At 36.2% G+C, this 16,963-nt stretch overlaps 3 protein-coding genes and 1 pseudogene across 4 annotated transcripts; 2 read left to right on the top strand and 2 right to left on the bottom strand.

The window, feature by feature from the left end:
* Positions 1 to 476: 476 nt before the first annotated feature.
* Positions 477 to 3,790, top strand: LOC143613455 (enoyl-[acyl-carrier-protein] reductase, mitochondrial-like). Its single transcript, XM_077087152.1, has 10 exons — positions 477 to 682; positions 770 to 867; positions 1,951 to 2,082; positions 2,179 to 2,322; positions 2,410 to 2,512; positions 2,607 to 2,706; positions 2,795 to 2,871; positions 2,945 to 3,023; positions 3,166 to 3,284; positions 3,379 to 3,790. Exons 1-10 carry the CDS (start codon positions 603 to 605, stop codon positions 3,470 to 3,472), a joined length of 1,026 nt encoding a protein of 341 aa, XP_076943267.1. The 5' UTR covers positions 477 to 602; the 3' UTR covers positions 3,473 to 3,790.
* A 1,194-nt stretch (positions 3,791 to 4,984) lies between these two features.
* On the top strand, positions 4,985 to 7,844 carry LOC143613454 (enoyl-[acyl-carrier-protein] reductase, mitochondrial-like). The gene is made up of 10 exons (XM_077087151.1): positions 4,985 to 5,242; positions 5,328 to 5,425; positions 6,197 to 6,328; positions 6,431 to 6,574; positions 6,662 to 6,764; positions 6,844 to 6,943; positions 7,018 to 7,094; positions 7,172 to 7,250; positions 7,325 to 7,443; positions 7,556 to 7,844. The coding sequence occupies exons 1-10, from the start codon at positions 5,073 to 5,075 to the stop codon at positions 7,647 to 7,649; spliced, it is 1,116 nt and encodes a 371-aa protein (XP_076943266.1). The 5' UTR covers positions 4,985 to 5,072; the 3' UTR covers positions 7,650 to 7,844.
* Positions 7,845 to 10,596: 2,752 nt separating this feature from the next.
* LOC143613464 (mitogen-activated protein kinase homolog NTF6-like) lies at positions 10,597 to 13,192 on the bottom strand. 2 transcript variants are annotated; one of them, XM_077087157.1, is made up of 7 exons: positions 12,973 to 13,192; positions 12,090 to 12,219; positions 11,869 to 12,006; positions 11,452 to 11,784; positions 11,192 to 11,375; positions 10,869 to 11,096; positions 10,597 to 10,802 (listed from the first exon to the last, which is right to left on the bottom strand). In XM_077087157.1, the coding sequence occupies exons 1-6, from the start codon at positions 13,143 to 13,145 to the stop codon at positions 10,912 to 10,914; spliced, it is 1,143 nt and encodes a 380-aa protein (XP_076943272.1). In that variant the 5' UTR covers positions 13,146 to 13,192; the 3' UTR covers positions 10,597 to 10,802; positions 10,869 to 10,911. The 2 variants fall into 2 exon arrangements, with proteins under 2 accessions (XP_076943272.1, XP_076943271.1); XM_077087156.1 differs by having other exon boundaries at positions 10,597 to 11,096.
* Positions 13,193 to 14,362: 1,170 nt separating this feature from the next.
* On the bottom strand, positions 14,363 to 16,932 carry LOC143613460 (serpin-ZX-like; annotated as a pseudogene).
* Positions 16,933 to 16,963: the final 31 nt, after the last annotated feature.

Raw genomic sequence — 16,963 nt, 5'->3', positions numbered from 1 at the left:
ACCACAACGAAGAAACCGTCTAAAGAAAATGGAAGTCAATGTAAACAAAAATAACCAACTTCGTCAATTTGTATGACCGTTGTGAAACAAGCGGTAGAAAATTTGGCCTGAGCGATGCCAACGTGATGGAGTTTGCCTTAAAACAATACCGAGCCGAAAATAATGTTGATTTTAATATGTTGGAAGCTTGGAGGTAGTGCATAAGCTCACCAAAGTGGGCGACCTTCCTGCTACCTTTTTTCGTGACCATCCGCACAGCCAAAGACAATGTCTACTTCGGCCGATCAAGCATCTTCTCAAGCAACGACGGAAGAGGACAAGGACGACGACGAGTATTGGTTTTATTTTAGTTAATTAAGTAGGTTATTATGTTTTTAATTGGGTTGTAAGCTTTTATGTTCATTTTAGTTTAATTATTGTTATTTTCTTTCTAAATTTATTGTAAAAAAGAGTTTAATGCCCTCGGGGCATGGTAAAGAAAAAGTGAAAAACACTAAGATACACCACTTGTACAGTTTTACCACCTTTTAAGTATACGTTTCACTTTGAGCAAAACGTCGACACTCACGCATATCCTCCTCCGCCTTCATCATACATCCGGCATGGTTAACGCATCCCTCGTGTCACCGCCGTCTAAAGCCATCTTCTACGAGACCCACGGTCCTCCAGATACTGTCACCAAGTGAAGTCATATTCTTTCTTATTTATATATCTATCTTGCAATGTTCATATTACAAAAGCTGAGTTTGTTTGTTAAACTTGTATGCAGAATAATCGAACTTCCGCCTGTTGAGATCAACGCAAATGACGTGTGTGTTAAAATGCTCGCTGCTCCCATCAATCCATCAGATATTAATAGAATTGAAGGTTTGTAATTAAATCTATTAATCAATCATTTGGTATGTAATAACATGCCATTGTTGAGATAAACAATCATAGTTGCCTCATTCCTGCCATGTAATAACATGTGTCCTTTGTCTACATGAATCACGTTGTAGGCTACTTGCATAAAAAGGGTTGAGCGTGGTTCGGATCGGCTCACTTTTTTAGGTGAAACAGAAACCCAAGTCACCGGTTTTTTGACTATACAAACCGATTGGTTTTTCAGTTTTCGGTTATTTTCAGTTTCGGCTTGGTTATAGTTGGGTTTTTATTTTCAATTATGTGTAGACATTGGCAAAAAAAAAAAAGAATTTATAAATGAAAATGATGATTTTAAGCTTGTAACGTATTAGAGTATCCCATATACAATGAATTCAAAAAACAAAAATACGCACACTTTACATGGAACCATACGAATACAAAGTTGCTAGAACAGTAGAGAGTTTAAAATTCAACAAAGTTTTTAATCAAAAAGCACTAAAAGTTTAGTCTTAATCTTCCTTCATCTATTTCATCTTCAAAGTTTAGTCCTAGTCTTCATTATCTTCATAATCCTTATCACCATCAATTGGTTTGGTTTTTTTAAAAATGGATAACTGAACCGAAACTGAAAATTCGGTTTCTCAAAAAAGCAAAAAACTAACCGTTGGTTAATGCTTCTGTTCGGTTTTTTTGGTTAATTCGGTTTTCTGCTCACCCCTATGCATAATTACACCCCTATTTAAAATATTAAAGCCTAATAATTTCAGTGTTATTTGGCATGTTATTGTTGGGTTCGTAGGCCTTGGTTAGGCGCCGGGTTTTAGTTGAGATCGCAGAAGAGGAGACAGGTGCAGGATTGCAGGCGCCCGCCGGCCCTGTTCCCTGTATATATCATGTTATGCACATGTAAACGTTATCACTTAATAAAATAATACCTAGTTGCCACATTAAATCCTCGTTTTCATTTCATGTGTGTGTGCTCAGTGTCATGTGTGCTTGATCCTAACAGCTGTAGTTAAATTAATGTTCATACTTGCATATGCTTGTTGAGATATATGTACATCAGTCTTATATGTTGTCCTGCAGGTGTGTACCCTGTGAGGCCACCGATGCCTGCTGTTGCGGGATATGAGGGTGTAGGTGAAGTCCACTCTGTAGGGTCAGCAGTACAAGGTCTTTCTCCAGGTGATTTGGTTATGACGTATCCACCATCACCCGGTAAACTCTTCCTATCATAAGTTTAGATACAAATTGTCTGTTAATTTGTTATGTCATGATTTTATGACCATAAGTTGAAAAGTTATATCATCTTAGGAACATGGCAGACACATGTTGTTAAAGATAAAAGTTCGTGGCATAAGTTGGATAGAGGTACACCAGTGGAATATGCTGCCACAGTTACTATCAACCCGTTGACTGCCTTGAGGATGATGGAGGATTACATGGACCTCAAATCAGGTGCTACAATTTTTTCTGACATTAAATTTCCAATTTCTAGTGTACTTTTAAGTTTTATAAAATGAATTCTAGTTTATTTATGAATAGGGGATGTAATTGTGCAAAATGGAGCGACGAGTATGGTCGGGCAATGCATCATCCAGCTTGCTAAACTACGTGGCATTCATACCATTAATATTATAAGGGACAGGTTAATAAACTATCTTCCATTTTGCTGATGTGAAGTTTAATTGAAGTTGAACTGTTTCTTTAACTGGTCTATGGATTTTGCTCACTAATTGTAGGAGCGGGTCGGATGAAGCAAAAGAGAAGCTTAAGAAACTTGGTGCTGATCAAGTGTATACTGAAAGCCAGATGGATGTTAAAAATATCAAGAGTCTATTGGTGTGTTCTTAATAGAAACTGACTATGATGCATATAACTGTCAAACACACTAGCGTGCTCACGCTAACATTTATTGTTCATGTTTCAGGGCAAACTGCCTGAACCTCTTCTTGGGTTTAATTGTGTTGGTGGTAATGCAGCTTCTTTGGTTCTCAAGCTATTAAGGTGAGATTTGGTTTTATATATTTAGTTCATTCCAAAGGTGTTCATTTATTTAGAGTACTATTTATGGTTTTAGGCATGGTGGGACGATGGTAACGTATGGCGGTATGGCTAAGAAGCCTATAACTGTATCAACTTCATACTTCATATTTAAAGTATGTAACCCATTTATAATACCTTTCTCTAGCGCTTGCTGATTGTTAGAATAATTCTGTTTTTTATTTGGTTACTTATTTGATTTATTTTAAATAAATGTTCTTTGTTTATTAAGTGTGCACATGTTTATCCTTATTGCAGGAGCTATCCTTGAAAGGATTTTGGTTGCACAAATGGATAAGTTCAGTTAAAACAGAAGTGTGCAGAGAAACACTAGATTACCTTTTGGGCTTAATTCGCGAAGGAAATCTGAAATACGAGTAAGCCATTTATCTATTTTCCTTGAATTGAATGGTATGTGTATTTTTGTCTTTTGTTAGATATTGATGCTCAAAGATGTTGATTAATATGCAGCATGGAGGTTACTCCTTTCAGTGAGTTTCACACAGCGTTAGATAAGGCGCTTGGAAAGCATGGGAGCCAACCAAAGCAAGTCATTAAGTTCTAATATTACGCCCATCCCTCAACAACTTAAGTTACTACAGTTCTAAAACAATATTTCAAATGTCATGTAGCCATTTGAAGTTAGTCAAATAAAGCATCTGGGTCATGCCAGTCCGTAGCTAGGGCGAGTTTTCATTTAATTTTGTCTATTTGTTGTTGTTTATTAAGAAGCCGATCTTCAATGATGAATTAAAAGAACTCCAAGTAAGGGTTTGAACTAGATAGAGATTGTTGTAAATGGATAGAACACAATTGATAATCAAATATTGAATTGAACTGATCCCATGGTTTTACAAGGATTCTGATTCTATATATACCTATTGAAGCGGTTTGAAGGAATCGATGCAACAATTCAATTACACGCTTAATCAAACGATGTTAACATATAATGTTGTAGCACCATTCAATGCATGATTGCCTTCTAATAGTATAGCAGGTAAACCTTTACTTCAAACTTCATATTGGTATCACATCCAATATCCTTAGCTATCATATCCCGTGCATTATTTATAGTTGCTTCAACATATCCTCTGTTTAGTTATACCATCATGCATAGATCATAGAAATCCATTTCCTTACCATTGCTAGAGTATGGCGGGTTCGGTCTTTCAAAGTAGGATTTGAGATAGGTATTATGATGTCATTCAATAAACTCAAAAAACATATTGATGCCATTGCCCATTGGTGTACTTTTAAATAAGAGTATAAACCTACAAAAGTGTTAAGAAGATATACATGGTACATGGGGTGTTCTTCCTTTTCATATCTAGGCTTGCTTAAAGATCAAGTGCATCAAAATAGTTTGCTAAGTACTCATTTCTTGTTTTCCCAAACGAGCCCGACCCGTTTGAACTTTCATCGTTCATCTCGATCATCTTTATTTTCCGTGTTATGACAAACATCTCCATCAAATATCATCTTAAAGCCTTGTTTTGTAAGCTTCAAACTTAACATGTATTTTATCCAAGCTAGGAACACAGTATACACCTTTTATTAGTGTGTTTGTTCCATCAAGATTCACTTCCACGTCTCGCATTCCTTTTATAAAAAACTTTTATCTTCATATTTGCAATTTTAACAATGAACATTCGATCCCAAGGTTCTTAACTATTTTGTAGTATCGTGGAGAATGAAGAATACATAAGATCTGGTCCGTGTTGTGGGGTCATAGTTGATCTCATTAGTTCAAGACTTATTCACTTAATGAAATTCTACTATTGTCTCACTCCACTGTGTGTTACTTCAACTCCTAAGATATTTCATAATAACACTTATATACATAACAAATCCAATATATGATCATGCTGTTAAGGATCACCTTAACTGTGTTTTTATGGAGGATAGTTGGAGAAAAGACAATCAAATCTTTGACTAGACAATTATGTTTTTGTCTAATTAATCTTGGATGGCTATAAAGCCTTTAAACACCTTGGATTTGAAAGACATTCGGTTCAACTCCTAGACTAGGTCAGCCTACGAAAAATAGAAAAAAATAATTCTCATCTCAAACCAAAAAATAAAAAGTTAAAATAAAAGAAAAAATGTGAAACAGAGAGAAGGCAAAAGGTGAGCAAGCATCAAACCCTGAAGATCGGCAGCAAGCAATGGCGTGTACGAGGTTTATGACTCTCAGAACCATCCATGAAACATCGACATACAGTCGTCTTCATCGAACATCATCGGCCAATGTTAGGGCATCATTTTCCACCCTCATGTCACCGCCCTCTAAAGCCGTCTTCTACGAGAGCCACGGTCCTCCAGATACTGTCACCAAGTGAAGTCATATTATTTCTTATTTATATATCTATTAATGTTTGATGATTAACAAAAGCTGAGTTTGTTGTTAAACTTGTGTGCAGAATAATCGAACTTCCGCCTGTTGAGATTAAAGCAAATGACGTGTGTGTTAAAATGCTCGCTGCTCCCATTAATCCATTCGATATTAATAGAATTGAAGGTTTGTAATTCAATCTTTTAATTGATCAATTGGTTGTTGCTGTACTTATATTAGCCCTAAATCTTCATAATACATAGTGTCTAAACTGAACATGTTTATATTCCATTAAAAGAGTTTGTTAAAAATTTTGTATAGTTAAAACTTATATGAACTTTTGGCAGCTTTTGTTTCACTACGTTTGTGATATTTATCATGTTCCTAAACAGGTAGTCTGATAGAAACAAGAAATCTAAATCACTGGAACTAAGATAACTAGCCACATTCGAGATAGGCTTGATCTCCGATTAGCCAATTCGAGATGGCAAATCTCCAAATACATGATAAACCTTAGTTTTAATTAACAATAAACATAGATATCCCTAACCTTAATCTCTACACTATTATAACAAGAAGAAAGGTAAAAACCGCCCCATGATTTGCTCCTCTATTTTTGGTAACTGAATAATTGAGTTGACCCATTTTTGGTAACTGTTTAATTGTGTTGACTGCTTTGTGGGTACGTATCATAGTCTAGTGTAACCTGTTTTTAAATAGGTTCGTTTTTGTGTTTTGAAAAATGACACGATTGGTTATCGTGTCGTGTTTATGTCTACCACCATAGCTAATCGTGTCTTATCATGTCATGTTTGACCTGCTATGTCAGCTCTAATTACACGTATGCTAGTTGAATGATTACAGGTTTTGTAAATAATCCATGTATTAATCACATTTTCCTATTTAAAAGATTGAAAGCCTAATAATTTTAGTAATAGCTTGGTTATTGTGTTGTAGGTGTGTACCCTGTGAGGCCACCGGTGCCTGCTGTTGGGGGATATGAAGGTGTAGGTGAAGTCCACTCTGTAGGGTCAGCAGTACATGGTCTTTCTGTAGGTGATTTGGTTATGGCGTCTCCACCGTCACCTGGTAAACACTTTTTGTCATAAGATTTTATGTAAATGGTTTGTTAATTGTATCGGTTATAGCTTATTTTATGTTTTTATGACCACAAATTGTATTTTTGCTTAGGAACGTGGCAGACACATGTCGTTAAAGATAAAAGTTTATGGCATAAGTTTGATAGAGATACACCAGTGGAATATGCTGCAACTGTTACTATTAACCCTTTGACTGCCTTGAGGATGGTAGAGGACTATGTTGACCTCAAATCAGGTACTACAAGTTCTAGTGATACTAAATTTACAAATTCCATGGCGCTTTTAAGTTTTTCCTAATGCGTTATAGTTTGTTCATGAATAGGAGATGCGATTGTGCAAAATGGAGCAACCAGTATGGTTGGACAATGTGTTATCCAGCTGGCTAAACTACGTGGCATTCATTCCATTAATATTATAAGGGACAGGTTAATAAACCATCTTCCGTTTTAGTCTACCTTTAATTGAACTGTTTTTAACTGGTTTATGGATTTTAATTACTTGTAGGAGCGGGTCAGATGAAGCGAAAGAGAAGCTTAAGAAACTTGGTGCTGATGAAGTGTTTACTGAGAGCCAGCTGGATGTTAAAAATGTCAAGAGTCTTTTGGTATGTTCTTAATAGAATCTGATTAAATACGTCACGCACACGTGTGCTCACGCTCACACTTGTTTATGTTTTAGGGTAATATACCTGAACCTGTTCTAGGGTTTAACTGTGTTGGTGGTAATGCTGCTTCTTTGGTGCTCAAATTCTTAAGGTGAGGTTTGGTTTTACATAATTAAATCACTCGCTTTAAAGGTGTTAGTTCGTTTAGAATATTATTAATGGTTTCAGGCAGGGTGGGACGATGGTGACTTATGGTGGTATGGCTAAGAAACCTGTAACTGTATCAACTTCGGCCTTCATTTTTAAAGTATGTAACTAGTTTTGATCATCCATTGACATGCTGGTTATTAAATTTTATTTTAATTAGTAGCTATTTTGCAGGAGCTTTCGTTGAAAGGATTTTGGTTGCAAAAATGGTTAAGTTCAGGTAAAACAGAAGAGTGCAGAGAAATGGTCGATTACCTTTTGGGTTTAGTTCGTGAAGGGAAATTGAAATACGAGTAAGAATTATTTATGTATCTGTGTGTTCTTTTCTTTAGAAAATTAGAAACCGAATGATGTGTATTTTTGTGTTTCATTAGTTATTGATGCTCAAAAATGTTGATTTTGCAGTATGGAGCTTACTCCTTTCAGTGAATTTCACACAGCATTAGATAAGGCGCTTGGAAAGCATGGGAGCCAACTTAAGCAAGTCATTAAGTTCTAATGTGTACAATGTATACAAAATGATGTGTTTTCTTGATAATGTTTACAAAAGAATAATAGAAGGCATAGTTCATGCATGTGGATTTGTGATGTTCAAAACATTCATCACTGCATTTTTAAAGTTTTCTGGCAGGCAGTAAAAAGAGTGAACCTAGAGAATTAGATAGTACAATTTTAAATGTTGTAATAATTAAGTTTTATTCATTTTCAATGTGTTTGGTTTATGTTAAAGGGATAGACGTGCACAAATTGGGTAGGAAATGGCACCGGTTCCAGTCAGGAACCGGTTCGGTTCCCGACCCGAGCCGATGCCCAGAAATGCTAACTTTTAGGAACCGGGACCGGTTATTACGTAAAAACCGGTTCTACCGGTTTTTTTTGAAATTCAAATATTCTAGCCGTTAGAAACCAGTTCCAACCGTTGAGGCTTGTACGGCAAGCAAATCACGAGCCATGGCGGATAGAATGGGAAATTCGTTTTGTTTTCCTTTCCACCAAGCCAACAAATCAATAGAGTGAATTTCGTCGACCGTTGCGCCCTCAACATAGTTTGCTCCACTATATCGACCAAGTTCGCTAGTTGGTGTGTTTCCTCATTGCCTCTTAGATGCCGATTCACGAACCGCATTCATCAAGTTTATAAGTGGGTCATTGCACGGCCTACTAGTTGTTTTTTTCACAAAAGACGATTTCGTGCTTGGACCATACATTTGAAAATAATGGTCATAAAGGTCTTGAAGATTTTTGTTGAACTTTTCCTTCGCTTCCGTCGACAACTTCGGGTCGATCTCGTGCATACCCAAGTTGTCGAATATTTCCTCAATCGTTGTCTCAACCCCATGAACATTCCAATAGGGGTTTAATGCGGCGGCACAAGTAAAGACCGGCGGTATGTTTTCAAAATATTTTAAGAACTTTTCCTTTATCACCGCAACAATATTCTTGAAGATTTTGTTCTTCTCCGCAAAGTTTTTAAAAGTGCAAGACATGTAGTACAATTTTGCAAAACCCAACAACTAGTAGGATAATAGACTCCCGATAACTTTGTTATTGAGTTTTTGAACACGTCAAGATACCCCAACAAAAAACCGACATTCACCCAAACACTTTCTGGAAGCATATCGGCCTCGCGTTCATCAACAAGATTGGTATGAAAAGATTGTAAAGTTTGGCGTTGGGCAAAAGCACACTTTAGCATATGACAAGTTGAGTTCCAATGGGTTGGAACGTCCCAATTTGGCCCAAAATACTTTCTTTCAACCGACTTGCAATAGTTCTTATATTCAAGATGTCTTCTTTAACCACTTTTGAAGACATCTTGTAACGTAAGTCTAAATAATTTTAAATCCTCACAAATGTTTTCATTGTCGAGACCTTTTTGAACAACCAAGTTGATGATATGTGCAACACATCGAACATGAAAAAAATCCCCGAAACAAGGTGGTGAATATTTAATGATAAATTTTTCGGCCGCCTTAGTATTGTTTGAAGCGTTGTCAAACGAAATCGAAAATATTTTATTTCTCAAGTTGAAAGTCGTTATAACTTCATCAAGTAATTCAAACAATTTTTCGGCGGTATGTGGGAACGGGAAGTTTTCAAAAGCGATGGTGCGTTTCATCAATTGCCATGTCACCGGATCAACCTAATGAGCGGTGACACATATGTATGATTCGAACAACCCGTGTGGTGCCGACCAAACATCGGTAGTTAAACTAACCATCACTTGTAAAGAATGAAAAAACTCAATTAACTCTTTTTTAGCACACTCCCACAACTTGATACAATGACGTCTTAAGGTAGTACGACTTACATGTGTGTATCGCGGTTGGAGAGTTTCTCGAATCAACGACGTCAAATCCGGGTCATCAAAGTGGTTAAACGGCAAACCTCGTTGAATAACGAACTTTGCCATTCTATCTTGAACTTGAGTCGTGTTGTAACGAAATAGTGTACCATCTTTACCCAAGTCAATTTGATCGGTCGCGCCAATCCCTTTCAACGCCTTGCAATATGGCTTCTCGATGTACTTTCTCAAAGTGGAGTTGGAATCGTGCTTTAATTGTGCTCCACATAGTTTGTAACGAGCCTTTTGATAACCTTCGTCATTCACAACCAAATCCCAATTCTTCCATATGTCTTGGTTGCGGTTATGGTTGACTACCGTAACAACATTTGGGTCCTCTGTAGCAGGAACGGGTTCAATAAAAACACTCTTCTTAGCCTTCTTGTTAGTTTTTTCGATGGGTGCTATAATAATATTTAGTTGGATGGTCGGGTAACGGGTTTGCTAAAGGAGAAGTATTTTAGTTTGTTTTTGAATTTGGTGGTGAAACAAGTAATGGAAAACAACTTATATATAGTTTTTGGGCTACAAAAACCGGTTCCAACGGCTATATTACCACGGACCAACGGCTCTTTTGTTTCTCAAAAACCGGTTCCAACGGCTATATTACCGTTGGAACCGGTTCCAACGGCTAGTTTGACCTGTGTTTGACTTTAAAAAAAAAAACCGCCGGAACCGGTTTTTTCGGGTAGGACCGAACCGGGTACAAATAGGAACTGGGTAGGAACCGGGTTGGAACCGATGGGGAAATACAAATAGGGGAACCGGGTATGATTTTCGGATACAAAAATACCCAAACCGGGTATTGGGTCCATCGGGTAGGAACTGGAACCGGTTCCGGGTCGGTTCCATCGGGTAGGTTCCGGAACCGGTTTTTTTTTCACGTCTATAAAGGGACACGTGAGTTTCGTTTTGATCTATCAATTTAATGTTGTTTTTACACAGTTATTAAAGGATGTATGTATCTGTTATTGAGTTTTGTTTTGATCATTCATTGCAAAGCACAGTTCGAATTTGAAACTTTTTATATGTGATGAGAAACTGGTTTTTGTCACACTAAAGTTGTTAATGCTAAAATATCGTAACGACCGCTTCAAAAATATCTTATAAATATAAACTAAAATAAAGCCAATCCAAAACCACTTGTTCAACTTCAAATACATGATCATTCAGACTATCCCATGCCGAAGAAAAGAACATAGATACTCCATATACATACAACTCTTAATGCACAAAATACAAGCCACTTAGCGACAATCTCGCAACTTTCCAAGAAGGAATTGACTGTCCTTATTATCCTTTGTTTCCCTTCACAAAATAAAATTGCTACTTTAGCTAAATTCCAACACAAACAGAACCGTATATAAATCATACCTGTCGGTCCTCACTGAACAAATCAACAAATTTTGAAATGAGATTACTCAGCCACTGCATTATCACTATCAGGATTGAAGTTCAAAGTTTCTTTCCAGATGAGGTCCCTCACATCCTCCTCACTTAGAGACGCTTGCTCAAAATCAAACACAAAAGGCGATGCACAAGTAGGCTCCTCATTTATCTCATGTAGACTTTGCAAGAAAGGATGATTAAGAGCATCTTCAACTATAATAATAATGTTACGAAAACATTTAAATCCGATATCAAAAACCAACATCATCTTTTTATAGTAACATTCAAATCAAAAAACAAATACTTACCACTTATTCGTTTAGATGGATCAAATACTAACATCTTCTCTGCAAGATCCAACACTAGAGGCGATATATTTGGAAACTTTTCTTGAAAAGTCTTAGTCGGAACATGAGGAAGCTGTTTGACATACTTCCGAGCATTATCACTTCTTAAAAATCCAAGATCTGAGTCATCTGGTGAACCCAGAAGCTGTATGCATTAAAGAGGCTTTAAACAATGAATCAAGAGATTGTATGCATTATAACTAAGTTCATAAAAACAGTACCTCGGTTATAAGAACCAATTGTTCTACATAATCTTTACCAGGAAACAGTGGTTCCCTCAAAGCAATTTCCATTAAAATGCAACCAACTGACCAGATATCAATGGCAGCAGTATACTCTGAGCAGTTAAGTAACAACTCAGGGGCTCTATACCACCTGGTCACAACATATTCAGTCATGAAATCCGTCTCAGATGTCGTCCTCGCAAGCCCAAAGTCACAAATCTTTAGGTCACAGTTTGCATTCAGAAGCAGGTTACTTGGCTTCAGATCACGGTGCAAAACATTTGCAGAGTGTACATACTTTAATCCACGTAATAGTTGATATAAAAAGTACTGTCAAAACAATGTAAACATCAGACACGTTAACAATTCATTTCACAGTGAATAAATAAATTGAATGCCAACAAACTCACTCACCTGACAGTGGTCATCTGTTAATGCCTGAGAAGAGCGAATGATCTGATGAAGATCGGTATCCAATAACTCGTACACAATGTAAACATCATGAAACTTCCTTTTATCTGGTGGTCGTATGATGTCCTTAATTTTGACAATCTACATAATATTTTTGTATTAGATTACTGAGATAGTAACACTTTGAAACAAAGAAATTGTAATCCATCTGGGAATGTACATACATTCTCATGATCCATATGACATAAGAGTTTGATTTCCCTTAAAGTCCTCTTGGCATCAATATTGTTATCAAATGCATTCCCTATTTTCTTGATTGCAACATCTTCCTTAGTTTCAGAATTTTTAGCACAGCTGCAATAGATAAACAGTAACACACTATTAAATTATGTTGTAAGGAATAAACAAATGAGGATACAATTAGTTCAGTAACAGTAACTTAACCAGCAACATATGATGATTTAGCAAACTTTCAAACTCGCTATTGAGCTTGTTGGAAACCAGGCCCGAAAACAACACTCGAGCAATCGGTTTTTGTAATCAAACACCATATCACGACTCTTTCTTTTATCCAATAAATTAGCCCTCTAATCACATCGACCCTAACCATCTAGTGATTCAAACAAGTAGATAACATGCAATTAAATCAAACTGCTAAACCGAAAAATTCACTAATAAATTAAACCTATCTCTTGACTCTTTTACATTTCACATCCTTCGATTTTCATATATTGACTAATTAAGATTAGCATTAACTTCCAATAGAGCTAACTTTTGATCATCAATATCGGAATTTGCTTTCAGTTGTCCAAATCGCCCGATTGAAGAAAACTCAACAAGTTTCACTTCAAACCTCTAATGTCAAACCCCTAATTTTCCAATTTTAAATAAACATATACTTAACACCAATTGAAATCTATACCAGTAATCAAAGATACCGATATCAATTCACAAGATCTAATCATACGAACTAATAACCGACCGTAAACTAACCTACACGTCCACCAAATGCTACTAATTCCAGCTCACAAAATCCAGCAACACATCACACTGATCTCGAATTCTCAACACATAAACTTAAACCACGAAACAAAGAGACGAACATACCAAACGATGCCGTACGCACCGCGTCCGACAGGTTGAATCGGCGGAACGTATTTGGAAGTGACCTCAAACAGGTTTCCAAGTACGGTGAAATGAATGTACTTGCCGCCGTAAGCCGGAACACCTTTTAACACCACTCCTTCACCGTCACATTTAGATTCATTGGCTTCTTCCATAATGAGATTGAAAATTAATGATTGGGTTTCAAAGGTGGGAAAGAGAGTGAGGGGGATTTTGAATTGGGACTGGTTAGTAATAAGCCTTTTGAATAAGTTACAAAGTTGGTCCCTATATTAATATTTGGTTTTCAAGTTAAACTATAAGATCTTTCTTTAATGAAAGTATGAATCGTGTTCGAACCATGTTAGTTACACGTTAGAGCACTTGCAATCGGGTGGTCGACGAATGGGGCCACGTCAACAATGTGACCCACCGCCACGAATATTTGGAATCAAAGTAACTAAAACGTTTGAAGAACCTGTTTTGAGGCAACAAAAAGGTATTCTCTAACATTTTCTTAAGACTGTGGCTTGCAAAGATGCCGACCAAGTTCTTTTCCTATGGAACCCAATTTACAATTGGAAAAGGAAGCATAGAACCGAAGGTTGATGGTCAACGATATCGTCATAGCCTTGGGTGTTTACTTTACTTTACATGCTACTAAGACCGAATATCACCCCTTCGTGAACATTGTGGGTCATTTTGTTGCTGATCCACGACAATACCACATGGATGCGATGTATCATGTCTTAAGATATCTCAAGGGTACGCTAGGGCAAGTTGTTCTCTTAAAATGTAATGATAGATAGGAGACCGCTTATAAGTCAGAAATATTTGACGATAAAGCACAAGAAAAAAGTAGCGAGCGTCCCATAACTGGCACAAAAGATAAGTCTCACATTGTGTGCTACAAATGTGGTAAGGTTGGACATTACTCCTACGAATGTCCAAATAGAAAACACAAGAATGGAAAGTCTCTCTTAGATGAAAGTGAAACAAATTGTGTGAAGCATAGTTGTGAGAAGCAAAGTGAAGTGTGTGAGAAACAAAGTGATGTCGTGAGAAGCAAGATCAAATGGAGCATTCAATGAAAGGAAGGAAGCCAAAAGTTTAAGGATTAAAGAGTAATGACGTGAAAAGACAAAGATAGAAGACCTGAATGATTGTGTTGATTAATATTTTTATCCTGTAATTATTTTTATAGCTTTTGTGTATATACTTTGTAAGAAACTTATAGTTGGTGTATCTTTGTTATGGTTATATTTTATTATCAATAACTTAGTTATGTAGCTTTGCTAATTGGTGATTATAATATAACGTATGTTGTTATGTATATTATTAAATTCTATCTTTTGTTGTATTTTTTTAACCACACTTGTATCACAAGGGTTTAACCTAGTATATAACTATAACATGTGCAATAAGCAATGAACACGACATAATATAGCAATACGTCCGCTTGAATTTGAATCAAATGGCCCAAGATGTAATAGCCTTACTCCAAAAACCACTTAGTATAATATTAACAAGCGAAAGAAATAAAAAAGTCCCCACCATAAACAAAAGATAGCGTATTAATGATACTAGAAATTTAAATTGTCATTTCAACCTACACAGGGTTCAACACCTGTCCCATAAATAAACAACACGGCACCAGATACATCTTCTCTTATCACAAACAAAAACGGATGATCCGCCACAAAATCAATCATCTTGGATTTCCATGATGAACGATCAAAGATCCCAGATGAAGTGAACGCAGCAGCTTCAGTACCTTCTTCACAAACCTCCACAATAGATTTATGAGAAATGCTTGAAACATAAAGGTTTTCACCAGCACACATGTCAGCCACTTTGGTAAAATCATCACAATCATTGTTGAAAGGCAACACAAACCCTAATTCCTTCAACAAACGAGTAACTTCAAAATCGAATGAGATCTTAAATTTTGGTATCAAAAACTGTCCGACTTTTACTTCTCGGTGTGGAATGTGACGATCTAAAAAGTCATATGTGGAATCGATTTTCTCTAATAAAGATTGAAGGCCGTCTTTGGCATGTGGCAGGAAAATGTACATTGTGAATTGACGTTTATCTAGACCACGCAGATAGGGAAGACCCAAAACTTTGAAATCATCATATTCATTCACAAATTGTCTTTCATCACTAGTCATGAAGGGAACTTTAACTCTGTTGCCATGGAGGAGGTGGTCCAGGCTCCTTTGAAGTATACAACATTTGCAAAAATGAGCCTAGTGAACTCGTTAATTGAATTAGCATCAATGACTTCTTCTATAAGGCCATTTGTTTGATTTTCCGCCCATAAATTCACTTTATTGACTACCTCAAGTGCCTTCATTAACCAATAATATGTTAGCTATATGAAATACAAGTCTTATAAATAAGATAGTGTAATAGCTTTAATAAAAGAAAAAAAAAATCCAAACCCTTACAAGCCTGAAATTTGTGAAAAAAAATAACTAAAATTTATATCATAATAAGAGCATAGAATGAATAACTAACATGAACCTTGAAGCTAAACCTAGCAAATATAATCTATAAGTTACCACATAAAAGCTGCATAAAACTTTGGTTAGGCAGGCCGACCCAATAGCTTTATCGAGTAACTCTAGGGCTTAGTGCCTCATATAAATAAGGCCCTTGGTGGTTGTTTTGTTTTTATATATTTATTTTTAAGAAAAATATTTATATATATATTGAAGAAAATTAATTAAGATACAATTAATAAGGGTAAAGTTAAAATACAAAGGGAAACAAAAATGATAAGTGTGAGAAAAATTTGTGGCTGCATAAAAAACCCCTCAATAAAAAATAAATCAAATATCATAACTCAAAAACGAAAAAACCAAAAAAAAAAAAAAACTGACAAAAAGACATAATGTCGAGAAAAAGACACAATACCGAAAATGAACAAACAACACAATGATAAATCAAAAAAGACACAACAGGTCGCAAAATTTAACACAATATCGAACAAAATATAATACAATAATGTCAAGGAAAAAGATACAATCAATGACGGAAATAAACATAAAACACAATGATAAATAAAAAGACACAATGATGTTTTTTCCTCAACATTGCGTCTTTTTCGAGTTTTTTTTTAGAACGAGGAAAACGACGAAAACATTTTTGCGTTTTTACAATTTTTTTTAGTTTTTGAGTTATGCTTTTTATTATTAATTTTTCATTATTCATTTTAGGTTTTTTTTCTAGAAATCATTCGTATCCTTCTCATTTTTGTTCCCCTTTTGACGCATAATATAATACTAAGAATGTTTAATATTGTCGTCCCCATACCCGTATAAGGAATAGGGTTTTATTTAGGTTAATATAATAAACACTACATGACATAATTAAAACTCACCTTAGTCTTGAAATCGACTTGTTCACAAGTCGCTTTATAAGCCGTGTCCACAACCTGTTTGAAAGAAGGTTTAAGAGAAAGGGTTTTCTCAACCCAAAGCCCGTTTGCAAAACACAATCGAGGTCCGCCATTTGGGCTACCGTCGACTAAAGTAGTCGACATGGGCTGCGAATAAAGAGAGTTTAGTTCATTAGTGTCATTTGTTTTAAGGAAAGCAAGGAACTGGTCAAGTGTTCGGCCTGTGGAACCAGCGGCTGCCAAGCTCAGGACGGCCTGGATCGAAAGGGGTGAGAAAACAACGTTGGAGTCGTGGTTCTAGGAGAGAAGGCGGGTGGCGAGTGTGGTTGAGACGTGCGTTTGATTGCTGACTGATTGGTGAAAGTCAGCCCTTGATGTTTCTGGGAGGGAACATAGAAGACGATGTTGTGGTCGGAAGGTATTAAAAACCGCCATTGCGTAACGCGGTTGGATCAGAGGTTTAAGGTTGTTGAAGGTTGAAGGGCGGAAGATAGAAGCCATTGTTAAGACTTGAAGAAGAAGAAGAAATTACGACAATGAATAATTAGAGAGGGTGATTTTTTATGTATTTGTACGCAAAATCATAAT

The sequence above is a fragment of the Bidens hawaiensis genome, unplaced genomic scaffold (genome assembly GCF_021521415.1).
Source record: "Bidens hawaiensis isolate Kalapana, Puna unplaced genomic scaffold, B.hawaiensis_p1.1 tig00037537_1, whole genome shotgun sequence".
Taxonomy (NCBI): Eukaryota; Viridiplantae; Streptophyta; class Magnoliopsida; order Asterales; family Asteraceae; genus Bidens; species Bidens hawaiensis.
This window is presented reverse-complemented; position numbering and strand designations above follow the sequence as displayed.